The sequence below is a fragment of the Spodoptera frugiperda genome, chromosome 20 (genome assembly GCF_023101765.2).
Source record: "Spodoptera frugiperda isolate SF20-4 chromosome 20, AGI-APGP_CSIRO_Sfru_2.0, whole genome shotgun sequence".
Classification (NCBI taxonomy): domain Eukaryota; kingdom Metazoa; phylum Arthropoda; class Insecta; order Lepidoptera; family Noctuidae; genus Spodoptera; species Spodoptera frugiperda.
This window is the reverse complement of record NC_064231.1, coordinates 7,116,076-7,143,714: the sequence shown is the minus strand read 5'-3', so window position 1 is coordinate 7,143,714 and position 27,639 is coordinate 7,116,076. Positions and strand designations below refer to the sequence as shown.

The 27,639-nt window shown below is 33.8% G+C and overlaps 1 protein-coding gene across 21 annotated transcripts in view; it reads left to right on the top strand.

Moving 5' to 3' along the window:
- Nucleotides 1-27,639, top strand: part of LOC118261822 (protein still life, isoform SIF type 1) — a 103,198-nt gene that overhangs the window by 12,118 nt on the left and 63,441 nt on the right. For 8 of the 21 annotated variants that reach the window (XR_007706437.1, XM_050701316.1, XM_050701310.1 and 5 more), the window contains exons 3-20: nucleotides 5,848-5,959; nucleotides 8,124-8,271; nucleotides 9,165-9,349; nucleotides 11,229-11,347; nucleotides 11,657-11,787; nucleotides 12,633-12,715; nucleotides 13,039-13,200; nucleotides 13,470-13,600; nucleotides 13,967-14,155; nucleotides 15,063-15,186; nucleotides 18,354-18,558; nucleotides 19,336-19,543; nucleotides 19,865-20,048; nucleotides 20,955-21,014; nucleotides 21,208-21,273; nucleotides 22,797-22,908; nucleotides 23,915-23,986; nucleotides 25,627-25,677. Coding sequence is in view for 20 of the 21 variants with exons in the window: in XM_050701316.1 (XP_050557273.1) it covers nucleotides 8,162-8,271; nucleotides 9,165-9,349; nucleotides 11,229-11,347; nucleotides 11,657-11,787; nucleotides 12,633-12,715; nucleotides 13,039-13,200; nucleotides 13,470-13,600; nucleotides 13,967-14,155; nucleotides 15,063-15,186; nucleotides 18,354-18,558; nucleotides 19,336-19,543; nucleotides 19,865-20,048; nucleotides 20,955-21,014; nucleotides 21,208-21,273; nucleotides 22,797-22,908; nucleotides 23,915-23,986; nucleotides 25,627-25,677 (2,192 nt within the window). In the remaining variant the exon portion in view is untranslated. Of the gene's footprint in view, nucleotides 1-2,952; nucleotides 3,582-5,179; nucleotides 5,338-5,847; nucleotides 5,960-8,123; nucleotides 8,272-9,164; nucleotides 9,350-11,228; nucleotides 11,348-11,656; nucleotides 11,788-12,632; nucleotides 12,716-13,038; nucleotides 13,201-13,469; nucleotides 13,601-13,966; nucleotides 14,156-15,062; nucleotides 15,187-18,353; nucleotides 18,559-19,335; nucleotides 19,544-19,864; nucleotides 20,049-20,954; nucleotides 21,015-21,207; nucleotides 21,274-22,796; nucleotides 22,909-23,914; nucleotides 23,987-25,626; nucleotides 25,678-27,639 lie in introns of those variants that run through there. The other 13 variants (XM_035572791.2, XM_035572793.2, XM_035572802.2 and 10 more) reach the window with 12 other exon arrangements.

The following is a 27,639-nucleotide window of genomic DNA, read 5'->3' as shown; positions in this document are numbered from 1 at the left end:
TTCTCAGTTTATTCGTCGTAAGTTTGGGACAAGCACCTAATGGGCTGTGTTCCAATCTCCTGGAAATTTTCCAGGAACTGATTGGGTCAGCATCACGAAACTAATTAGTGGTAGATACTCCTACTCGTAACTTGTAACTGTGAACCATTGTAATCAAATCGATTTGGTTTCTAAATTAATGTTTCTCCCATATGTAGTAATTATGTCCTAGGTATTAAAAATGCAGGTTATCACTGTAGTGTGTAGAATCGTCGTAGATCTCATATCCATAATATGTTGAAGGTCATTAGAGTTTCAAAAGTATTGAAATACCTTTGTATTAAATTAACTACTAGGTTACGTAAAATGGTATTGTACAGTTTAGAGAAAACTGCAACCATTTTTTTTTCATACAATATTAAAAGTCCTAATAATAAATACTTTTTCACATCAAAATATCTATATGAATACTATTAAACACTATTCATTTCATACGAACGGGAAGCCAAAAGTTTGTATTAGTTGAAAGAGCCCGAAATTAGCTTAATATTTGACAGACTCAACCAACAGTAGCGTCGTCTGTGAGACAAATGACGTTTATACTGCTCATTTGCTACCCACGAGTTACTTGGCCAAGATAATACAAAGTTGCCATACTGGTTTCAGTTATCATAGTTAATGTTTGACCTACTCGCGCCGCCACTGTGTATGGGGCGAGTGCTTTGAGTGCGGCCTCACGATATCGTGAAAACAAAGGCCCTTCTGTTTTGTGTTTTATACAATTATATCACTGCCTCCAATGAAGAGGTGATTCGCACCAATCAAAACACAAGTGAATGGGATTTTCGTTACATTGATGTATTAGTGAAAATTATTTGGGCTACTGTTATTTTGGAAATGATTTAATATGCGCTTTCCGAGTGTTACAAAAAAATAAAGGAACAAAAAAAAATACTTATAGGATACCTAATTATTGACTTCAAAAGCCTAATTTTATTAAGCCAAATTATCAGTCCCATATCATACCTCGGGTTCAACAGTCATACTTACCATAATTTTAATGAAATAACAGCGTATACTACTATACTGTCTGGTTCAAGCGTAGTACTCTAAAAGTGTGTAGTAGACACCTTTTATAAGGCCGCTGTCTGTGCGTGCCTTACACAATAGATACGCAATACGTTGTAAATACATTCGAGCCATTGACACCTGTGAAGGAAATATCATAGACAATGGCTAATACGGTGGAAAGTAAGCAGCTTAGGTAGCTATAGGTATGTTCCTTGATGCTGGTGTAGTACGCAATCACGTGTTATGTTTACTACGTGAAACATAATAAATGATTTGCAATTCTATGCACATTAATTCGATTTTTAAAAGTTATGGCAAATTTATTTTGTTATAAAATGTATGTACATTGTTTTGTTTTGTAACATGATGATCTGTTAATATAAACTAGATCATATATTTTTTTGTTTTTTCTCGAGCCTATATTATCGTCACGTTATCTACATTTTGTGTCATTGTGCATTATTTATTTGTAATTAGATAATAATTACAATGCGAGGTGTAACTGGTCGGGATTCAACTACATATCTTACCTTGGCTATTATCCGTAAAGCTCTTTTTTACGGAATATTTTGTACGAATGACTGATATTTGATACACGTGTAGATGAAAATTTTGAAACTTTTCATTAAACGACAAGCATTTAAAAACAAAAATATTGACTTTCTGCACTTCTTTTCCCTATGTCGTGTATCAAATGTTACTTAGTTACTTAGTTCGCGTAATTTTTGGAAAAGGCGTGCAAAGTTTTTGTATGACGTACCTATTAAAATATGAAATTATGTTGTTTATAGTTCCAGAAAATAGTACGTTAACACTTCGGTGTGCAACATAAAAAGCCCTATATTTTACCTTTCATATTTCATGTTTAATTGGGCTTCTTAACAAAATAACCAACTGTGCACTAGGCTGACCTAATTTTCCAAATTTTTGCTACTCTCGCGAAACTATCTCGATTTTCATACTTGTTCCTAACAGCTGACTATCAAGATAGCTTTCTGCTTGAAATACTGTTACTATATATTGTTCAATTTTCAGTGTCTCTCAACCATTCGTAATAAAATTCAGATGTTTTGACCTATATTTTTAAGTAATGTATGAGTAGTTTTATGACTTTTATGTAGCGTAGGGTTGTCGACATCATTTTGATGATCATAATGGCAATACCCAAAATATAGTTCAGGACATAACATATTTTACTGTGAGATAATTTGACCAAGAACTGCGCATTATGAGCGTCAATACAATGGACCCAAAAACATTTAATACTATGTAGGTGTATGTTACTTTACAATATTGAAGATGTTGAACCAATTGGTGTTATTACTGACTTTAAATGTGTTATTTATTTTGAGTTAATGTGACATGTCGTGTTTTATATTAGATGCTGAGGAAACAGGGGTAATGTTTGATGGTCGAAGGTATAATGAAATTCGAAATGTAATAAGTTAAATGATCAAATAGTCGTGTGCTCGGTCGTAGTCTAGAATGAACTATTAAAGCCTTGGTTGGGCCACAGTAAGCATCCAACAGTCATGGACCAAAATCGAATGTTGTCTCGGGGAGAGTGCGCGCGCAACTCCCGCCCCACGCCGCACCGCTCCGAACGTCCATTGATGATCTTCTTAATCTCGATACATGTTATTAATACTATTCGTATGCAAACTCGTATAAGGCGTACATCTCCTCATTTTTTCACTAAAGATTGATTTTATTGAGGAAGTGAGCCGAGATAAAGTTAGGGAGACACGGGGTCGAACACATCTTGATGAGATGGAGGGCGCTGGCCACCGTATCGTTTGCTAGGTTTGGGCGTCGCTGCGTCTCGGCTTTCGGCGGGCGGCTGGTGCGCGGCGGCGGCCGGCGCTGCTGTGCGCACACAGCGCCGCCACGCACGCTTGTATCGCGACCCAGTCTGCTCTGACGTTTAGCCGAGCCGCCGGTGTCGCCCTGCCGCACCGTTCGCAAAAACGTATCACCGCACATTATATTCTGCGCACTTTGAGATATCCGGAGATAATCGAAAGTGTTAGGTGTTGCCGGTGGTAGTGAGGTCGCTCGTAGGACAGTAGGGTCGCGGACGGTGCGGCCCAGGTAGCGAGGGTGCGGGCTGCTGCCGGCCCGCAGCGAGCGAGCGCGCCGCACAGCAGCTGGCGGTGTTTACACGCGGCGCCTGCATCCGCGCTGCCCCGAGCCCCGAGCGGCCCGAGCGGCCCCGTGGCTCGTGCGGCCCCTGTGCCCTGTGCGCCCCGTGCGCTGCTCGCTGCAACATACTACACCCCTCATTTACTATTCAACGCTGTGAATTTTTAACTTTGCGAACGACCGAAGATAGAGGTATTTAAATGCTTATTAAAGCTGACTCTCACAGAGAGCCCGGCCGTAGTGCACATTAGTGTCACGAGCTCAGAGCATACGCATCGAAACAGAATTGTCATAGTTCATACGAGTGATTTCACAACTTCGTAAATATGGGTGCTAAAGAAAGCGTGGAAGCTGCTAAATTTTCTTCGCAAAATTGGAACAATTTCGAGGTTCGTAAATACCTTTAAATTGATTTGCACATGGAGTGTTTGTATTCCCCTACCTCCCTCGTGAATGTCTGTATTATGGGGCGTTTTTGCCATTAAAATAATGATAAATTAACGTTATGTGAAATCATAATTAAAATTTCATGCACAATAACTTTATCGAGCAATCAGTATTTGCATGTTCACACGTTATGTTTAAAATATCTAATATTAAAATATGATAACAAGCTAAGCCTGTATAATTAAGTAAGTATTGATATAATATTATGTTTATGAGTGTATGTATTAAAGTTTCGTTGTATTATTATATGTAGTATATGCCCATTTCCTATGCTAGACGTTTCTAAATATTTAATTAACACGTAAGACAATCTATCGACGCGCTGGCAGTGAAGCGCACCTATGAACTGGGGTCATGGAGATAGGCTTGGACATCGTGGGTACAATTAACTTAATGTTTATTATCTATGTAATTAGGGAGAGACTTTATAATACTGTTATAATACAATGATATGTTTATTTTAGAATTGTGATAATATTAATAAGCTTACTAACATTCTCTAATCTATAATTGTGTATCAAATACATATAGAAGACATACACATACAGGTATAACAACAGACACATAACAAAACCACATATTCAATGTAGATACTTAAATAATCGTTTATTAAGGTGTATAATTAGTTAAATATGAGAATAGCAGTAGGTAATCAGCTGTCGAAACGTTTAATTAAAACCGACAAGTTGTATATAAGTAGGTGTATATGTAGCCAGTTTTAAATAAGAAGCCAAACTGAGGCTGACCCACATACAGTCGGTCTAATCTAACATGATTGAAGGCACTGCTGTGGAGATCGAAATGCGGCGTTAGAATTTTAATTACCTTTTGATAGGATAGACTCGAACTTCTATCAATAGCCTAGATACCAGGTTAACTAAGAACGGTTTAGTTTACCGCAACTATTATTGATCTGAATTTGTTTTAGTTTTAGTTGTAATCTATGAAAGTATAAATGTAAAAGAATAGTAGCTGTTCATAATTTACATACTTACTAAATTAAATAGCAATACTTTTATCAATTTGTTAATTTATTTGTAGTAGGATCAATCAATAGCGCAAATAGAGCAACAGTGAAGCTCGTTTTTGACTCATTCCTATGGTTTCATCACGAACGTGTCAAAATATTGTCGTCCGTTATAAAAACGTGAAATAAATAGTTATTATAAAAGATTTATGTCAATATTATACCAAGTTTTATATAAAAAGGCTATCCCGAAATCCCCCAGCTAGAATTTCGGAGATCCCCGCAATACCACCTGATCCGTATCTAATGAAACTTGGTTCATAAAACTTGCATCTTAGTGAAAAGAGAGTGACGATCTATGTCGACGTAGGGGGTCGAAAACTTTTACCTTATGATCAAGGATAGCAGTCTCACCTTTACCTTATTACAGATGAAATTATTACAAGCAAGATAGGTTTCTACGCGAAACTGATATAGGATAATTCAATCTATGATGATGCAATATATGTATAGTATATGTCAATTATAGTTAGCTAACTTCAAGGCGTGTCAGCTGTAGATGACTTAATAGTAATGACTCACGTGTCCATGTACATCTTGGATAGAATTCAACGCTCGAAGTTAATTCAATGACACTTCGATTACTACGTTTTACGAGAAACTGGGCATAGAGCGTATTTTTAGTAAGATAGTGACATTAAGTGATTAAGCAAGGCAGGTGAAGCCTTACAGTAAGTCAAATTTGACACTTTCGAAACCCCATGTGTTCTATATTGTGGATGTTAACTGATTCCAAAAATATCAACGAAAAATTAAATGATCATAAACGCTATATTGTGACATTTTTGGCCTCGTTTCAACGTATTGTAGTCTATTATTTTGTAGTTTGTGTATTATATTTTTTGGTTTTCATGCATGCACATATTTCTATATCGTTTCACACCCCTTTCCTATCAATTGATATATCATCTAAAATCATATCTAAATAAACGTATATTAAATATTATATTCTTCCTTCTATATCCTAAAATAAAATATTTCTAAATAATTGTATGTATAATGTGTGATAATACAAGCTTGGACTTTGTAAAATATTAATTGAGAGAGAACACAGAATTTGTTTATGAGAAGATTTTTGCACTAATAATAAAATTGGCAAAGAAGATTCGCTAACATGTGTGTTGAGTGTAAATATTGGTAAGTTGTGTAAGAATGCAAGATGGTTGTGTTGTGGGTTGCAGCATGCCGTTGTGAAACACCCGTACAGACACGGCACGCAGCGGTCGCAGAGCTTGAACCGCGGCCACTCGCTCTCGCGCACCGATGCCACCTGGTGACATCACGGGACCGCGGGTGAGTGCACACGCACCCACTCATGTGCAGTATTATCCACTTGTATCTATCCAACCGTACTCTACACCTATTAGGACTAGTTTACATCGATACTCCGCTGCAGCCTTGTTCAAGACCCTGCCTGCATTGTCGTATTTAAGCTGACAAAGTTCTATTATAAGATATTGAACTTCCGTTTAGGTTAGTATAAGAGTTGCTTTGGTTCAATTTTATGTAAGGAAAGAGGAATTACTTTATTTTTGACCTCTCTAATTAGATCCACCTAGACTAGGCTGGTCATATAATACTAGAAGACATAATTTATACGCTATTTCAGCTCTATGTTTATCCAATTTGAAAACGTTTTGCGAAAACAAAACATTTTGTAGCAAGTCTATTAATTGTTTATCATCATGTCTTGAAAGAAATGTATACATACCTTAGGCCACCTTTTAAAAGATGACTGGATCTGATTGATTTATTTATTCACATGTCTACGTTTCTGTTATCGCTAAATATGAGATTTGTGTGTAGATAATGTTATAGAGTAAGTTAATGTAGTGTCTTAAATAATAGGTTACATTACCCTGTCTCTGAAAGTTACTATTTTCAAAAGTGTTTTAGTGTAACACATTATACGTTTTTAATCATCGTTGTTGGTTATCCTATACTGCTTCTACATCCCAAGGGTGGTAACAAAATATCTATAAATAAACGTTACTTAGTAATATTAGCTTCCCAAAATGGAAATTTAAAATATGGAAGCCATTAGTGCAGGCAGAAACTCGGAGTCTGAATAATAATTAGCCAAACATGAGAATATGCATCGATATCTACTAACCAGAAATAGGACTGTGAGGTCAGATCGAAGACTGTTACACTTTATTTGTGATATTCTTAGGCAGGTATTAAGTTCCATCAGTTTGTCTTTCTTAGTTCTGTCTTTTTCTAAGAGTAACGAATTTAGTTTCTTGCTCATTCTTCTGCATTCGAATCTACATTTTGGGACGAGCACCTAGTTTCCCTGACGGACAGACTATTGTTTATTTCTTTATTTGTTGATATTTCAAAAGTACCAGTTAAACTTTGTTTGCTTATGTCGTGGCCCTGGCAAGAACTGCCTCTAGCAGTACATGATGATGATAAAAAATATCAGTCCCATTTTATCTAAAAATTTTTGTTAATACACCTTTTTGCAGTTAAATTATTACTGTTTTTCTAAGTAAAACAGAAGGTACGTCCGCACCTCCTATTTAGATGTTTACTAATTAGAATGTGTTTTACTTATTAAAATATTGAATCTAGTCTGAGACAGCTCTCTCCACTTAGTAACGAAAGCAAAATAAAACACCAAACAAACATCGATCGTAATTAAAATATTTTTCTAAGCAGGTATGGTTGATTTTTGTATCCATTTTTATTTCATTAAGTACGTACTTATGTGCAGACGTTCTTGTTTTTAAGAGATTCTTAGAATGTTTTCCAGGACGCTTCAAGTGTGGAATTTTTTTAACGTTATTTTAAAATCAAATATTGATAGTAGGTATTTACTTTAGCATACTATCATGTTTCAATAGAATATTAGTAGAATATCTATTAAAATTTAGTAGATATTTATGGATTAGACAAATAAATGTTTAGTTAATTTTGCAGCGTGTAGATACAACATCACTTATTTTAAAGTTAGGAACTTGTCCACTTAAAACTGACCATCAACTTAATCAGCATATTAGTTTAAAGCATACCTGGTATACTTTATATAACGGAATGTTATTAAAAGGTGATTTGACGGCAAATTCACTACATTCATCACAATATTGTAATCAAAACATTAACTACACACATAATACAAAGTGATAACAAAAACTAAAGGTACCACTAATCATTCTCAAGGTTACAACATGGTATTGGAAATTAACATATTTATTTTGCACATAATACATAGGTACACTGTTAAAAGTAGGCGGATTTTTGTTATGAGATTCAGAAGACAACACACATAAATAAAAAGTTATACCACACACAGCATAGTCTTTATTATAGTTTAATGTATTTACTTACATTTAATACTTTATCAGTAAGAATATCAGATTTTTTAGTTCTCAAACAACTAGGTACACTCTACATGAACCCAAAATAAATCAATGTCATGTTTGGGTATACGTTGACGAGCGTTGGTTTGCAGGCAGCATAGTGCAGTGCGCCGAGTGTGGCACGCGCACGATGGGCAATAAGCTATCGTCGTGCTCCTGCGCGCCCATCTTGCGCAAGGCGTACCGCTATGAAGACAGCCCGTGGCAGAACTCACGACGAAGAGACGGACATTTGCTAAGGTAATTCCTTAACTTATTCTATAGATGTGTAAGTCTTGTCTTAATTATGTAGGTACTTCTCAATAACCGTGTGGAATCATTGGTCGAAAGGTTGCAACTGCCACAGTAAAAGATCTATAAAATAAGGTGATTTCTTCGCCGCAGTCCAAGACATTATTGAGTTCCTCTAGTACGACATTCTCAGTATTTACATGGAGTACGGAATACTGTTTAGTAGTTTGACTAGTTTCGTCACCTACAGCAATGACTTTGACAAGACTAGCAACAACTGTAACATTATTGATTGTACTTTAATTACAAGTCTTGCATGCAAAAGGTTTACCATTAAATTAGGACATGTATTCCTATCTATGGACATGTTAAAAATGAAATTGACCTTTGTTGTCTAAGATTCTAAATTAATGCTGTCACCGTTGTGTTGTCGTTACGAAGTTAGACGCACATTGTACATCTAAAATGTAAACAGAATATATCACGCTTACTGTATTGGTTGCATCAAAGCAACTCGTTCTAATTTTACTTACAAACATGTTTCTAAGTAAACTTTATGCAGCCGAACGGAGTGGAAGAAGTTTTAACGACATTTTATGTGAATGTAGCGACAGTACTTACGTGTTTATTTAAAAGTTCTGATTTTCTCTTTGATACGTTCGTAGCCATCTTCCTTTCTATTGATTTCGTATGAAGATTCTTGATTCATACTTGCATATGTGGTTTTATTAAAAATATATCAATAGAAATACGATTCCGTGTTTCAATTTTGATGTAACCATCAAGTTTCATATTCATTGTATAAAATAACTGTGTAAGAACTAAAATGCTTAATTAATAATTCTTATAACATTAGCATATCTTATTTTGCTCCGATATACCTAATCAAAATCTCGTTTCAGATTATGGGCCGAGGTATTCCACGTGTCTGCAAGCGGTGCAGGCACTGTGAAGTGGCAGCAAGTATCGGAAGACCTGGTACCTGTGAACATCACCTGCATCCAGGACTCGCCTGAGTGCGTCTTCCATATCACTGCCTACAACTCGCAGGTCGACAAGATCCTCGACGTTAGACTACTGCAACCCGGTACGTTTATGTTTTATACGAGTAGTTTTGACATTAGCCTTATACATAATTATTTTCTAATAAGTTATATCTAAAATGGATATCTTTAGTAAGCAAATCTACATAAGGAAATGAAGCTGGTGGTTAATCAATAAAGTTTAGTTACAATATTTATGTTGGGCTTAAGATTTTAATTTCAATAGAATTATTTCGAGTAAAGTTCAGTTTAGTAGTAAAGTTTTTTTTACATAATGGCTCTGAACATAAACGCCCATTTTATGGCTTTATATAAATGTTCGAGAGAGACTACTAATAGAACTGACGAAAAATAGATGATTGCTATGTCTGCCAATATTTCGTTAAAACAAATAGACATTATGACATGTCTATGATTTGAAATATCTGTATACTGTAATGTAGAGACCACATCTTATTTTCTATGATTTTGGAAACTTACATTAAGAAGTAAAATAATTACTAATGCATTAATTTGGACAATGCAGTTAGCTGACATTTTCAGGTATATCAAACTAAATATAAAGTAATAGTTGCAAAGTTATTCGTCGCCTGTATACTGACGTCTTTTGATATTTCAGTAATACATACTTACTTGTATTTGAATTTTAAAGGGTAAAGGGTAATGCGATCTTAAAGTGGAAATGCATACTAAGTTTCCTTTGGATATAAATTCGTCTTAGTTGTAAACTTGACTTCTCTGCAGCTTCTTCAGCCCACACGCTTTAAATTTTAAAATGATCCATGAAGCAATTCGGATCGCCTTTTATAATAGTCAGCTAAAAATAGTCATGCTAATGCAGTATCGACATAAATCTTTCGTATGTTAAGATAGGCTGATGTATTGTATACAAATTATGGGCTAGTAGTAATATTTAGGCGTAGGTTGAACGTTTTGAATGTGTTCTGTGGGATGATATAGCTGTTGATCTTAAAATGTTAGTCCGAAGTTGTTAAAGCCGTAAATATTGATCGTATATCTGAACTATTTTGTATAATTTTATCATAACATTCGTGTGTCGTAAGTATTAACAGATGTGTCTCGATTAGAAAGAATATTTTAATATTGAAACGTGTCAAACATAGCAAAACACCATAGTAATCACTTGAAGTCTTTTAAAATGCATTTGGAATATACAACGCTACTCATTTTTGGCTTCGAAACTCATTGGAACAGCAATATTCAATTTCAACGCCATATTCATGACAGTTACATAACATGCATTACGGGCGTTAAAAAATAGTTCCCGAAATAAACACTTTAGTAACAAACGTGGGGATCTCTGACAGAGTAACACCTACATTTTACTGGGGCAATTCGGCAGATACGGCGGACGCCAGCGGCTCTAACCTAGTTTTAAATTTACACTGGATAGTTAGAAGAGTAATCGACCGAATTCACCAGAACGCACCGACCTCCGACACTTTACTTTACTTCCTTCTCAAGCACACAGCAATATACCAGCACCAGTTGAGTTGTTGCTGAAAATACTTAAAATTAAGATACGAAAAATTATATGAAAACAACACGGTACTACATACATACATTCACTGATTCTATTACTTACACCAGTCCCGCTGTTGCAACCAGTATTTTATTTAGATTCATGTTGACTCCTATTTACATAATGCAACACCAACAGTTGAGTCGAATTTAAATAAAACAACTGAATAAATAAATGCCGTCTGCTTGTGATTTTAAATCTCGCTGGTGGAGAGATCGAAACTATCTGTTGTTTTTTGTCTGTTATTACAAACATTCAGTCAATATAAAGTAGCCTGACTTTATAACGATCGGTATTTTAGAGTAATTAATATTTTTTTAAGGTGGAGTTACTGTTTTATGTCACGTAATATTGATTTTTTAAATGCGTTGTCTTTTCAGGCACCCGTATCGGGCAAGCGTCCGAATGCTTCGTGTATTGGAAAGATCCCATGACTAACGACACATGGGGACTCAATTTCACTTCTCCCATTGATGCCAAACAATTTAGAGAATGTTGCGTAAGTATTTTAAGTTAACGCAGTATATGGTTAATACTAACAAGTGCATTTACCATAGGAATTCGACTGAAACTTTGACAAGTGTCATGTTAAAGTAGCGGATACTATCCTATTTTCGTTATTCTGGCTACTTTTTAAACTTACACTGTGTTTTTTAAGTTCGATTCTTTTAGAAGAGAAGCATTACTGAGAATTTCGAAAATATTGCTCCCTAAAATATAGGCAAGCGTGAGCCTTGGATAATCAAACCATGATCCGAAATAGTCCTAGAGTCTACTTATAATCAATTAACATATTTTATTATTATAGTCACCATCATTCAAATTCTCCCGCAAGGCTTCGTCGAGCTACAGCCTGAAGCTGGAGCCTCCTGGCAATAAGCAAAAGTTCAAGGCCAAGAGGAAGCCACTCTCTACACCTGCCAGTCCCAATCGATCAAGGTAATGTACTAACACATCATATTTTTTACAAGATTCTCCATCACTCTGTGTGGGCTGTGAAAAGTGGATGGTACTTGTTCTATATACAAAATGAGATATCTAGTGTAAAGTTTATTAAAACTTAGTGCTGATTCGAAAACTAATTGGGAAGAGTCCAGAGAAAACAAATTTTAGAATTGTAGATGATCCCATATATTTGAAAGAAAATAAACGCGTTGTTTTAAAATAATTATAGCTAATTAGATATATGAGATCTAGTATTTCTTTCAAAGAGAGAAACATAATTTGGCTTTAGGCCATATATTACGGTTTCACTAAAAACTTCAACTAAATTTTCTTTACAAAGCGTGTAATACGCAAATAGACCATTACCCGATGACGTCAACGATTCTATTTAATTACAACTTCTAGGCATGTAAATGACATTTATGACGGACATTAACCACAATGTTTATTAACCTTACAATATTGATGTTCTGTGAAGTATTTGATGTCTGGTTAAAACCAGTTAAATTGAATATCAAAGTTTTGATAGGTATTGGAACGCCTATGGGTGAATGGAACTTAAAATTCGGGCTCGTGATTCTATTGCTTTGTTTATTTTGGAGGGGCAAGTCAGTGACACATTCTCATAGTAGTATCTTAATAGAAGAACCCAGGCTCTGTACATATGTCATGGTATATTATGGCCATCTAACCAGTTTGGCTGATGGAGAAAGAAAAAGAGAACATTCCCCAACGCTACGTAATTGTAGGTCTATACAGAACATTTGAGATTATACAGTTGAGCAGACTAAGCCTTTGTACCCATTAAGTCTGTGAGTAATAAACATTTATGTTTGTAGTCTGACCTACGGACGTGAGCCGCAATGCACATGCATGACACAAGAACAATACGCCCGACTGAGAGCACAAGATCCTCGATATCGTGAGTATAAAATGTTAATTTGTTGCAAACACTATTTTTAACTAAACCCCAAACAAAAACCTATGCCTCACAATACATACTTTGATTTTAACCTAAACCATACCTATTTGCTTTTGTAAGATATAATACTTAGCACACATTTTCAAGAATCATACATCCGAGTTTTAGTTACACCTTATTAATGTTCCCAAAATCACCTGACATGTGTGTATCCAACAATTAAGCACATGTTTTATTAACATTTACAGTAGAAAAACTTGCATAGTAAACGTAGGAATGCACAAATATAAGAGAGTTTGTGTAAATGGGAACTATTGGCGTAGGTTCATCGACTCTGCCGCGCACTACAACACGTGCGATTGAGACAGATGCGGGTGCTACGGGCACGGCCGGCCGCTCTGACAAAGTTGCTGCGGCCACTTCATCGACCTCGCTGTACGACAACGTATCCAACTCGCAGCCTGCCCACCAGCCGCCACCAAAACGTTAGTACAAGTTACTTATTACCTAATTACAACTATTTTATTTATCCACGACTTAAAATTATATAGGTAGATAGGTAGACCGACCTACCCAATTTTGTAAACTAATGAATGATAATCACGCAATGTTGGTGTAGCTTTTGGGGTATTTCAATGTCCATCGAAACATAGTGTCAATTTTAAGGCCAATTAGAATAAATTTTTACACTGGGGAAATATTAACCTTTTCTCAACTTTGCATTGTGTTAAAGAGAGTTTGTTTCTGATTACAGCGGCATCGCGACAAGCTGACACACAGCCTCCGACACGACCTCCGAAGTCACAAGAAACGTCGACGATGACAACCAACACATCGACTGCACCTAAAACTGTTACTGCTTCAGTGGGAACACATGGCACTAATGTAAGACAAATTTAATGAAACCAATTTGTATTTACTTTCGACACATACCAACAAAGTGTATCTAGCTCAGAGAGGTAAACAGTGAGCAGTTACTAGGTAAATATTAGTAGTTTTCTATTAAACAAGACACATCTATACTAAAATATTCTGTCTTTCGAGAACTCATATAAAACAAATCAATATCTGCTTTCTGCTCAATCTCAGATCATTCTGGGTTAAATGACTTCTGTCACTGCTCACCCAGTACACTTAATTTTGATGACTTGTCATTTATTACCTCACATATTTTGGTAGACCTTTTCATCTCTACCTAACGACATGTCAATTCGAATAATTGTTTATTGACATTATATATTAAATTCAAAGACGAACGAAGAGACTCAAGCGGGCGGCGGCGGTGCCTCATCACAGCACAGTCAAGACCTGAAGTCGGAAGGAGTGCAGGCCGGTGGTACTCTCACCTCCTCAAAGTCCTCTGCCACTTCTACACGCTCCGGCAAGGAACACCTTCAACATATGCCAAAGAGCGTTGACTATGGCGATGGGAACGAATCAGTAAGTTAAATTAATACTGGTTAACAATTGGTAGCTCTTTGCCGGTCATAAAACTAAACACAGAAGAAAGAAAGAAGTACTTATGACATACATAGTTTAGTAGGCACTGCTTTAATAATCAAGCAATAGCGATGACACAGGTGTTTTAGAATCAGTTTTAGAAAAGACTGTGATAGAATGTAGTCTAAAACCAAGCTCGCATTAGTGTGGAACTATGTAATGATAAAAACGAATGCAAAGTGATTAAAAATTTGATTACCATCTTAAATAAGAGTTCTATATGACTCCTGTACACACGCACACCGCAATATAGTGCTTGGCGTCAATTAGTCTCGCTAAAATACAAAAACAACTAGACCGATTAAATAAAGTTAAAGTCTTGAAATACATATTTATACGTGCAAGGAAGGCTAAAACGTTGAAAAATTACAGGGCAGTTACTAATATTATCAATATCATTTTCAAAATAAAATAACTAAGAAGTGATTTATTAATTAAGAATTAATTATCTCGTACGAATCGACGTAAGTGCCATTAGATATGAGACAATGAACAAATACCTATGTCATTATTGAAAAATTCAACGTGACAGAAAAATAAACGTCAATGACATCAGAGCCAAAATGACAAGGACGTAAATATATCATCTTTTTCTGAATAAAAAAAAACAACCCGTAAATAAAACAATAGAAAATAATATGACACGACACGTCAATGACGTCACACGGTATAAACAAAAAAGTAACTTGTTCCTTTCTCAAATCCAAATATATATTTCACCTATAATTCAGTACAAGTTATCATTTTCGCGTCTCGTAACTAATACATTTTTTTGTTTCACACTATCATGTGTTGGGCCTTAACTATTAGTCAATTAATAAGTACTAATCCTTTGAAAACTCAACAGGACTGTATGAATTTTCAGTCCCGTGAATCGGACCGGCATGCAGCTCATCATCACAACGTGATCAATAACAACACATCAGGATCACGACGCACCAAATCCAAGAGTACTGAGGACATGAATATGGGTAAGAAGAACACTTAAAATAATATAATAAGTACACATTCAAATTGAAGTATGTATCAAAAAGGAGGTAAACAATCTACAACACCTACAGTTTGTATAAAATGATCTAGACGTGGCCGTGTGAAAGTACTTCCACAAGTAGGCGTGGTTACGCAGGATACGTCAAATTATCTACAAAAATAAAACTTCTTAATAATAAAACGGCTTTGCTACTCGTTTGGGTAATCTTACTGGAAGAAGAGGAAGGGTATACCAAGACAGCTCGATCAATGTTACTGTAAACGTCTACAGTTTTGTCTTGTGAAAGGACACACTCAATGTTCATTACATATCTATGGTATATATGCATAATAATAATAATCTCTTTATTCAAGTAGCTACAGACTCACTTTGTTAGTAACAATACATAGACAGACTGCATATATCTGTTAGAGCCCATACGATACGAAAGGGCCGATGACGATGAAAACAATGTTTGCCAGTAGCGTAACAGGCTTATTAGTATAACATGCTTTAAACTAATCACTAAATGTTATGGAAAAGAATACATTTGGTTCAATTTCAATTAATCTTACTCTGCATGAGTAAGGAAACAGCTAGTGAAATACTATATCTATACATATAATAAAATCGTAGAAAAGTGCTGTCTGTACATTGAAAATAAAAATAAAAAAAATAGCAGGGGTTATTGTTATGTCGATGTCGAACCCAAAAATGTAATTAACTTTTTTTTTGTCTGTTTGTCTGTTTGTCTGTTTGTCTGTTTGTCTGTTCGTCTGTGCGCGCTAATCTCAGAAACGGCTGATCCGAGTTGGATGCGGTTTTCACGAATATATTGTGGGATGCTTAAATTTACATTTAGGGTTTGTTTCATGTCAATCGGTTCATAAATAAAAAAGTTATGTCAAATTAAAGAATCACGTCGAACATTCTATGCTTATACCATTAATCTCCGCAACTATTTGACGGATTTGGTTGAAATTTGGTACAGATATAGTTTAGAACCTTAGAAAGGACATAGATATATTTTTATTTCAAAAATCATCTATATCTATACATATAATAAAATCGTAGAAAAGTGCTGTCTGTACATTGAAAATAAAAATAAAAAAAATAGCAGGGGTTATTGTTATGTCGATGTCGAACCCAAAAATGTAATTAACTTTTTTTTGTCTGTTTGTCTGTTTGTCTGTTTGTCTGTTTGTCTGTTTGTCTGTTTGTCTGTTTGTCTGTTCGTCTGTGCGCGCTAATCTCAGAAACGGCTGATCCGAGTTGGATGCGGTTTTCACGAATATATTGTGGGATGCTTAAATTTACATTTAGGGTTTGTTTCATGTCAATCGGTTCATAAATAAAAAAGTTATGTCAAATTAAAGAATCACGTCGAACATTCTATGCTTATACCATTAATCTCCGCAACTATTTGACGGATTTGGTTGAAATTTGGTACAGATATAGTTTAGAACCTTAGAAAGGACATAGATATATTTTTATTTCAAAAATCAAAAAATAAAATAAAAAAAATAAAATAAAAATAAAATAAAAATAAAAAAAAATAAAATAAAAATAAAATAAAAATAAAAATAAAAATAAAAATAAAAATAAAAATAAAATAAAATAAAAATAAAAATAAAAATAAAAATAAAAATAAAAATAAAATAAAAATAAAAATAAAAATAAAAATAAAAATAAAAATAAAAATAAAATAAAAATAAAAATAAAAATAAAAATAAAAATAAAAATAAAATAAAAATAAAATAAAAATAAAATAAAAATAAATAAAATAAAAATAAAATAAAAATAAAATAAAAATAAAATAAAAATAAAATAAAAATAAAATAAAAATAAAATAAAAATAAAATAAAAATAAAATAAAAATAAAATAAAAATAAAATAAAAATAAAATAAAAATAAAATAAAAATAAAAATAAAATAAAATAAAATAAAAAATAAATTTATTCCGGACATACAGCGCCATCTATTGTTCAATTTCGTACTTATAGTACGGAATTGAACAATGTCGGGCTGTTCCTATACTCCGTAGATAGATGGCGTTGATCGCGCAATGGTGTAATTACAATTGTTCAGTTCATGTTATTGTTTTAATTCATTGGAAATTTGTTTTTACAAAATAGTAAAAAGCAATGAAAAATATAACATAATACAACTTTTAGTACAAAGAAAACGCTCTAACGGAGTATAGATAATTCTATGTCGATCGTTACACGACTTCGGTTCATGTTATTGTTTTAATTCATCGAAAAAAAGTTAACAAATAGTAAAAAGGTATGAAAAAAATTATATCAATATAATTAAACTTTTAGTACAAAGAAAATGCCCGAACGGAGTATAAATAAATAATCCAAGTTGTCTTTATCCTCGATAGATGGCGTTGGGATCGAAATAGATTGCGCTATGGTTTTGTTACAATTATTTGGTTGGGTATCGGCCGAGCGCTTCGGTACTATTGTAGAAAATGTGTACTATCAGTCGTATGATTATTTGTCTGTAGTGGTCCTGCTGTTTCGTATATTCTAAATTGGTTTCGTTGTATTTGTCAATTAATAAGTTTATTTGTTGGGTTTTCCTGGTTTTCTGGTTAAACTTTTTAACGTAGGTTTAGTTTGATATCGATTATTAGTAGTTACTGTAGTTAGTTTTTTTAATAAAATTGTAAGTCTAATTTATAAATTAATTAGATTATATTTAAGTCGTTTCTTTTAAATTATTTAGTTTAAGATTGGTTATTATAGCATAAAGGATAGGTTCTAATATAATTTCTTTTTTAATTGTTATAAATTCGTAATTCGTAGCTTTCTTTAGTTTTAAGTTAGTTTAAGTCCGTTTTTAAACTATTTTTTCAATGCCCTAAGTGAGTATACATCTATTAAAATCAAACGCAGAGCTCATTATGTTGATTTTTGAAGAGTTCCCTGGAATATCTTCTACATCTCATTTTTGAAAAGATCCCGCGAGATCGGGAACTTATCATCATCATCATCATCATCAGCCTATAGCTATGGGAACTATGTGGTTAAAACCAAAAATTTGCCGGAAGTCACTATTCCACGCGAACGAAGTCGCGGGCAAAAGCTAGTTACATAATAATATTAATATTGTCCCTCTATCAGGTTCCTGAAATTATTAACTCTCTAAAATGTTGTCTAGACTCAAGTACTCTGAAGCGCATGTTGAAGCCGATGCCGTCGACGGAGAGCCCGGTAACTTCACCAGAGATGGGACGTCGGCGGTATGGTGGCACAGCGCCCTGCCCGCCATCTTGCGGCTCACACGGACACCGCCACCAGCAGCACATGCACCACGGACACTACTCACACATCGTCAACAATAACAGCCGACAGAGCTCGCAACGGTATGTATAATTTTGTAATTTGCTAAATTAAAAGAGAAACCTTAATAAGCTACAGTGTTGATACAACTTATACGTTAATCAATCTTACCACTGCTACGGCGAACTATGGGCATCTCTAATAGCACGCCACTAAGTTCAATCTTTTTAGCCCTTTGCATGATGATGACTTTCGATTTGGCCCTCTTTCTAAATGTCTCCACTTTGAGTTACGTCCGTCTTTTTCTCTTAATGGGTAAAATCATTCAATGACTTCTCCCGTCTTGGGTGAGGTGGGAGAGTGTCAGACTCTTACTGACTTTAAGCCACCGTGTTTCTACTTCTGCTTTTTGAGCCGGAGTCCCATTAACCCGCTAGGTAGACCGCAGCTTCGTCTACGGCACCATTTTCGTAAATCTTCAGAATGTAACATCACGCATTTTGCGTTTGCGTTTTATCAACGCACTACGGTTGTGGTGCATTTATACTACACAACAACTACTTTTGTATAGTATGGTAATAAGATAATATACTCCGGGCACTATTCCAAGGAACCCCGACCGATTTTTGGGTCAACCCGGAAATCGATTTTAGAATTTCTTCCCCAAAAGATGCGCTTGTTAGGATTTACTTAAATGAATCTGTCATAACTATAACGTTCCACAGTTTCACTATACCATACTTTTGGTCAAAACATGTCATACCATAATTATTATGGCAATCTGAGCTCTAGCACCATATCACAGCATATTTTATTTAGATGGCTGTTTCAATTCGATGTAATATGTTCCTTGCACATAGGCGTGGTGTTGGAGTTGGGGCTGCTCCCAGTGGATATCCCGGTCGTGGCTTGTATCTAGAGTTGGGCGGTGGAGAACGTGACATGTCACCACCTTCCGACAATGTGATGTTTGACAACCAGTGTTATGCCACCACACCGTCTTCGTCAAATGGTAACTCAGATCAAGAACCTTGCCAACGTCGTGATTCAAGGCAGCACCATCATGGGGTGAGTAACAAAAAGATAGATAGCTCTATTCTGATGTTTTGTGTATGTTTATGCTCATATTTATAAACGTCGTTGAATGGAATGGTTTGACCATAAATAGTTTCAAATACAATATTGTCTTATTAATGGTTTTACAAAAAACCATGCATTAAGAAAAATACTGAAAAGCAAAAACATCTATTTTAAATTTTGTATAATATGACAAAAAACATAGTACTTGATACCTAGAAGATTTATAAAATACCACTACAAACAATTTATGTTAATTGAAAACATGACTGTATCATTAAGTAGCCGTGACTTATGAAGCCATTTCCCCAGAAGCCGTGCTTATCTCGTCAGGCGTCTCAATCAAGTGCCACACCAGCCCCTGGATCTCCTACCTCCCGTTTACTGCTGGAGTACGAGATGCACCTGAGAAACACTCTCGCCAAAGGCATGGACGCCGAGAGCTATAGCTTACATACATTTGAAGCTCTACTTAGCCAAAGCATGGAAGATTTGGGTAAGATTTTCTACAAAAGCTCTTTTAAGAATAATAACCATTAAATTAATAATTGTGATAAGACCCCAATATTGTCAATCCTTTGTCTACTACCAAGAGTATTTTAGAGAGTGGTGTAGTGTAGAGTATTTTTCATTACTAAAGGCTTAGGCCTTTAGTAATGAAAAAAAAGGCTTAGGCCTTTAGTAATGAAAAAAAGGCTTAGGCCTTTAGTAATGAAAGTGTCCTAGCTGAAGAGTGTCCTCGATGGCAATCTTCTGTTCGTCTAAGAGTAGCAGTAATGGAAACCCATGTGACTGTCAAACGAACCATAAGTTGGGAAATAGATTTCTGGATTTACCATCATCAATGGTATCCACTTTGATGCTACCACTAACCAAGTAGTCTTAGGGCTATCTGACTGAAGTATCTTAGTATTACAAACGCATTAATATTTTTACCTGACTTCCATGCTACAAATAAGATTAAAAATTAAGAACGTTTACTTATCAGTCTCATTTTGGTGAAATTTGAGACTATCGTAATTTGCCCAATCCATGGGTACTTACTTATAGAATTTCGACTATTTGAATGTGTTGTCTAATTTCTTTATCGTATCATTCTTGATTGTTAGTAGAAATATAAATAATTTGATAAAGTCTTTTTCGTTCCATGTGTAGTTCAATCGACATACATTAAATTTAGTCTTTGCTTTGGCTGCTCTGCTCTGTCAGCCGGAGCAAAAACTAAAATAAGGCTGGGCACGTTCTTGCTTGCAAGAGCCTAGTTCTGTTTTGATATATCATTACAGTAAACAAACAAATGAGCACTTGTAATGAAATAACTGTACCATGGTATTTGGTAACAATGCTTTTAAAGTTTTTAAATGTTATGTAATGTTGACGTTATGTATTTGTTCTAATTCAGCGGAGTACAACGACAACGTCTCGTCTTCCAATCAACGAAGCCCCTATCCACCGCGAAGACGTAAGTATATAACATTTGACAGTCACTTTAAAATACTTTGGCTTTTTGACACTTTTAAAATTCTCAAAATAAAAGCATGCAGCCAACTTTGATAAATATAAATTGAATTTAAAATATACATTTTTACAACATAAACTGCACACAATTCAACCTTGTTTAGATTTAATTTCAACCCTGTTTTTGTTTTGTTGAGGACCGACCCAAGAATCAATTCTACAGTCTTTGAGACACCTTAAGGAGGCTGCGTTAAGGGACAGAGGTGATAAAAATTAATTATTTATTGTATGATTGGTATCATTGCATTATCGTGTATATCTATGCAATATGTACCTATGTTGGAATGTTAATAACTATGTATTCTATTCACCTTACCCTTGAAATGTTTTATTTTGATTTTATTTTACCATGGAACTTTCATTTGGTTCTTGTAAAACGAAAAGCATGGTACTCACGTACTCGGTTCTGTTATTTCCTTTCAATTCTTTTGCTGTGTGGAGTAAGTCAATTGTATTCTATTTGCATTATTTACATAAATAATATCATGCCTGTTGTTCCCCGAGGTGTATGTAGATGGTGTTTTTTTTTAATTCACACACTTTTCGTCAGTTATGTTGTACTACCTATCTATTAGGAGTGAGATTACCAGACACTAAACATAGGGCGCAATAACAGGCGCATTATCAATACTTCGAATCAAATTCACCCGGGGATCAGTCTAATTGCCTTGCTCCATAAGTGTAATAATATAAAACACACACTATCTTATCCTATAATCAATTATACTGCCGCTAATTTATTTTATAGCCATATGTAGTTAGTAAAGTATATAATATACACTCATTGGACATCTAAGTTAAGTAATTGTACTTTTAAGCAATTACATGTTATATAAATCGAATATTTTCCACATGTAACTAGACGAATCATCGTCTTATTACTGTGGAGATATGTGTACCTTAAAATAGTATTTAATGCACTACTCGCACTAGTGAGTCATACAATATTAAAAAATGTCTGAAGCACTACAATATGAGGTAATATTACCCCAATATGTAAGGTTACTACTACCGTCGACTCTCGATAATTCAAACTTTCGATAATTCCAACCTCTCGCTAATTCAAAAGTTAAGACGAGATGCCTAGAAAATCTTTTTATATCTCGAACTAAAGCAATGCATTTTTATACACTGTTTGGTAATCTGAATGAAAAAAAATGACTTCTTGACATTAAACACTCGACAGTTCGAAATTGCAGACAGAAAGATTGCACAACTTGAGTTAACCGAGATAAGTATCTACATTTTGTGGCATGTTCAAATTTCGAACCATTTGATATTTCGAACATTGTACAATTATTTTTTTTTGTGTTTCTCCAGTTTTGGATTAACGCGAGTCGACTGTATTATCTATTTACATATTAATGGGGTTACCCAACATACGGTACATTATTATTATGTACCTTATAAGTAAAAATAATAAAACTTAAAGTAAAGGAGCTTTTGAAAGCTAGCTAGCTAGTAGCAGCTCTCTTTGCAAGCCATTACGAGTGATGAACTATTCTTCAACGGCAGCATACAGTAACGGTATATAGGTACAAATCCAATGAAAAGTTTGTAAAAGTATTGAAAAAACTACTATTTATAAAGTATGAGATACAAGAATGAACAGAAATATCTACATATAAAGTATGCTTATTACATAAGTGTGTGAAAATATTCTTAAATGTAAAAAAAAACAATAACATTACCTATTACTAATTCGTGTTGATGTTTTGAACTGAAGCAGCGTCACAGTGTTCCGGGGGAGGCAGCCGATCTTCAACGTTACCGCTGCCACATCGCCTTGGCGTAGAACGGCAGCACAGCGCAAGATCTGACCGCGATGGATACTACAGGTCCTTATAAAGAAATTATAACGTTATTTTTAAAATAAACGATTATTATGATGGAAAGATTCAATCGATACACAAAATTAAATTAAAACATTTTGTATTCAATAGCTTGTTTGACAAGATTAAAATAGCTATTTCTGATTATTGAGTAGTAACTATCAAAACTATAAAATAAGTTAATTTTAATTCTTATAGGGTTGACATTGAAAATAAAGTTAAATATGAATAATTAATAAATAACTTTTCGATAGGATAGACATTTAGAAATAGTCTTCAATGAAAAAAAAACTCCAAAATGTTAGCAAAATTATAAATACGAGTACATACACATCACATCAACACTGATTCATCCAATCCTATCATACAGAAATAAATATGTCTTTGTTGAGAATTTTTCAATTAATTATTTTTATTTTCTGGCAATTTTACACCTTTTGAAGAAACTTTCAACAACACACCTAATCATAAAATATATTGCTTTTTTGTACTAATAAAATACTTTTTACCAAAAATGTTCACTTATTAAAAAAAAATAAAGAAAATAAAAATAGTTAAAATACTGGCCGAAAATAGTTAAGTATCAAACAAAATTAAAACAATGTGTAAAATGACGAAAAAGTTTCGTATAGTAAAATAGTTATAAAAGGACTGGCCATGCATAATGGATGCCATGGAAAAAAATAGAAAAGAAAAATATTTGCCGCCAATTTCAAACAATTAAAAAAATGTGTGGAATAAAAAATATTTTTTTTTGCGGATCACCTCAGTTTCGTAATTTTAATTGATGAATTAAAACAGATTTTGGTTACAATAGGTGTCCATTAACATTGATAAATTAATTATAGTGAACTAAAATGTCAATGAACTAAATGAAGTTATGGAAACTATTGATACATTCGTTGAGGTACATTCGATATTATATTATTTTTGGTGTTTATAATGTTTATAGCATAAGGGTTGAAAATGTACTATGTAGTGTGAAAATAGTTGACCATTACGATATTTTCAGCGACCGAAATGAACTGATGCGTGAACGTGAGAGGGATCGGGAGCGCGGCTACCTGAGTGATCACAACTCCAGGTAATTTATTAGATAATCTATATAATGTATATGTACATAAAATCTACGAAGGGATTGGAAAAGGTCTATTTTTGTAGAAAAGGTCACTTAATTTTATCACGAGATATGATATTAATCCTATTTTTAATCAGAATTTCAAAATGAATGGATCCAACAATGCATTTTCCTATCCCGAAACCAAAGTCGTGTTACACACGTAATTGGGTAGAATGCAGGGTATGAAAATTAAAAATATAATTAGTCTGTCATCGCCAGTTAAATAATTAAAACATATCAGACGCGTATTTTTTATTTTGTCTTATAAGTTTACAATACTTAAATAAAATGGAGTTAAGGAGTGGAAGGTCGTCACGTTGCTCTATAAAATATAGTGCGAGTATGTCGTGGCGTCACACGATATTTTACGTGACGTATCGTCGAAAGTATTGAATTTTGTAAGATACGAGTCTAAAGGTTATAAATAATGTACGAATTAGACGGATAATACCACGGCCTCATTTTGCGTTGTGTTTCGTTGTGTGAAAAAAATAGGTAATTTCAAATGTAAATAAATAAATAAATAAATAACCTTTATTGTACACCTTTAAATAAATGAAGCTTAATTAATGTCATTAATTATTATAAAACAATATATTTTCTTCATTATATCGTACATTTATTTAGAGTTCATAAGGTTGGGACTGGTCTGGACTACCGTCTGTTGCGCTACGTGTTCCTCATTACTTATATCCTTTCGAACAAATTAATGGTGATGGATTAATGGATTTCCTGCGTTATCAAAAAAATCATAGTATTTATCTACTACTACTACAATTTACTCGTTATTCTTCTTTTAACTTATAAATGCATTTGTGTTATTGTAACACTACTTCCATTACCCGAAAAGGTATACATTTCATTTTCTTCGAATGTCAAGCCTTCCGAGAATACCTTCCGAGGTATCGACATGTTTGGCCACTCACTCACACTTCGTTTCTTTCTTTTCGTTTCTTCACGTTTCTTACCCTACAACATTTTTTTATGTACCTACCTACCAATAAACATTTTTTCGCGATATTGAGTTATAAATATCATTCGATAGAGAAAACGAGCCGATTCCGAATTTGTATTTAACTTTAAATCGCAAAATAAAAAGGCGCTTAGCGTCTTTTGGTGGAAATTAGGCATCGATATAGATATGTTAAACAATTTTAATGCCGTAGTAAACATAAAACAAATAAACCTATTTCATTTAATAATATTCATGACTGCTGATTCATTAGTCAAATAACGAAAGAAAATAACAAGCCTTTCACAAACACTCTTGATTATGAGGATCTGGGTTGTTTACAGTAAACAATCTTGAGTAAGCGTGATGAGGTGTTAACTCACTGTACATATTTAATTATTCCATAATTATAATATATTTTCTTGTAAGTAGGAAGCTGTTTGTGGTGTATTTAAAACAACCAGAGAAAGATCATGATTAAATTTGATATTTTAGATGTTTTCAATGTGAAGATATAGGTAAATTATCTGCATTGCAGTCATGTAGTTTAACTACAATATTTTATTTACACCTTTATTGTAAGATCTTAGCAAACTATTTAATAATTTGAGTATACCATTACTGGAGGATTTTATACTATGTTTTGTTCCAGGGACAGAGTCCGTGATCGTGATCAAGGATATCTCAGTGATCACCAATCCAGGTCAGTATCTATATTACTTTTCAATATCTTGTACTATATACAATAATAACTCCAAATAATCAGTTACCATTGAGAATTTAGAATCTTAACGTCCTGTAATATGTTATCGAGTATCGCACCTTCTTTTTCATAACTTATCGTTTAGTAGTCGATTTCATGCATTCGACTAACGAGAAAACATTACACTTAAGAAGTAGCGTAAGGAATTTACTTTATTAGGGATTAAAAGACGTCTTAAAATTGCTTTCTTCCACTTCTCATCATTTCTCGAAACTAGGATATGATCAGTATTGAGACTTAACAAAATTCAGTAAAGTGGATAGAAGATATCAGTATTTTATGGAAAAACGTTGCCCTTTGGAACCTTTTAGAGCCTCAAGGGTGAGATTTGATAAGGTATTCTTTCCTGCTAGATGAGATTTCCAAGAAAAGCTATTTCTAAGAAACGAGTCTGAAATACTTATTACGTATATATGTATCAAATACCCAATGGTATCTAGCAGTTGAAATAAATACGTTTGTTTCAATTAAATTAAATCTTCTTATTCGTAATGGATTGGTTTACCCTGTCCTGGTTGTAACATGGTTTTCGAAGGGATCGTTTTTACAGGAAAATATTGGTAATAATATCTTAAAACAAGGCAAGATAAGGAATGTTGCTATAACATTAAGATAACTTATGTTTATTTAATATCAAGTAGTTATTAAGAAACAGGCCTAAAATAAGGTAATAACACGGTAGCAAAAATAATAAAACTATAAGTTCAAGTCCAATGAATATTATTATACTGAAACATTTGAAACTATTACTAGCCGACTCTATTATTCAATTATGAAATAGAATTTTAACCTTTGATCGCTTTGCCGGTCAAAGTAATAGAAGAAAGTTTGTAATTATTTTAAGCTTACAATCTACATAAAATTATTTTAGATCATAATCGAAATGCCCAAAACTACAAAGCAATTTTTTGTGCTCGTATAGACCATTCTGTTGAGACTATTTAACCGACTTCATTTTACATTAATTTAGTCTGCAATGAATTCAAAGACAAGTTTAGGTACGCATTAAAACACATGCCAGGTAAAAGAAGTGTACAAATACCTATATATACAGGATTACAGATGTATTCTGTTACACTATTGATATATATCTATACATTATTACCTAATTGTATCGTAGATAAATTTACTTTGAAAGCAAACTAGTTATCGTGTTTAACTATCTGGGCTGGACGTTTAGCAAACTGTCAAGTACCTCTTAAATAATTGTGGCAAATAAAATAGGTCTATCGCTAATATCTTCGGTTGCGTTAATAATAAATGCTAATAAAATGGTACTGCCATATTCTTCGTCACTCACCCTGGCATAATTATACGAATATCGCACACAAAATAAGCAAAACATTGTTAACGTGATTAATAAAATAATAGGTATACTAGGTACACAGTTCATTAAATTTTGTTCAGTTTATATTGGTGGCTGTCAATAAATGCTAACAATTTCAATAATTGAAATGTTATTGCTATTTCCAATTATAATATAAATACATATGTCTATGTAACAGGTACCAATGTACTTATAATTAAATTCATTTGAATCCAATTAAGTTTCACAAATATTGTCCAAACCATTTTCCACTAATGAAATGTTAACATTAAAAACATGCACTTCAAATAATGTGATGATAATGATTCGTAAATTAATTAGATTTTATTTTACGTACTCAGTTTTAACAAACATAATTTTGAGAGTACTTTTGATTCGATTCAGTGAAACGGAATTTGTATTTCATGATACGCTTATTATGTTCTGACATGCAGTTTTGGGACTGGATAAACATTTTGTAGGTACGCTTTAGTGCGCATAAATAAAAAAAAATATCTCTAAGTATTTGCTTGATTACGGTAACATGTCTGAATGTATTCTTACTAATTATTTTTTTTAGAATAGAATAGAATAGT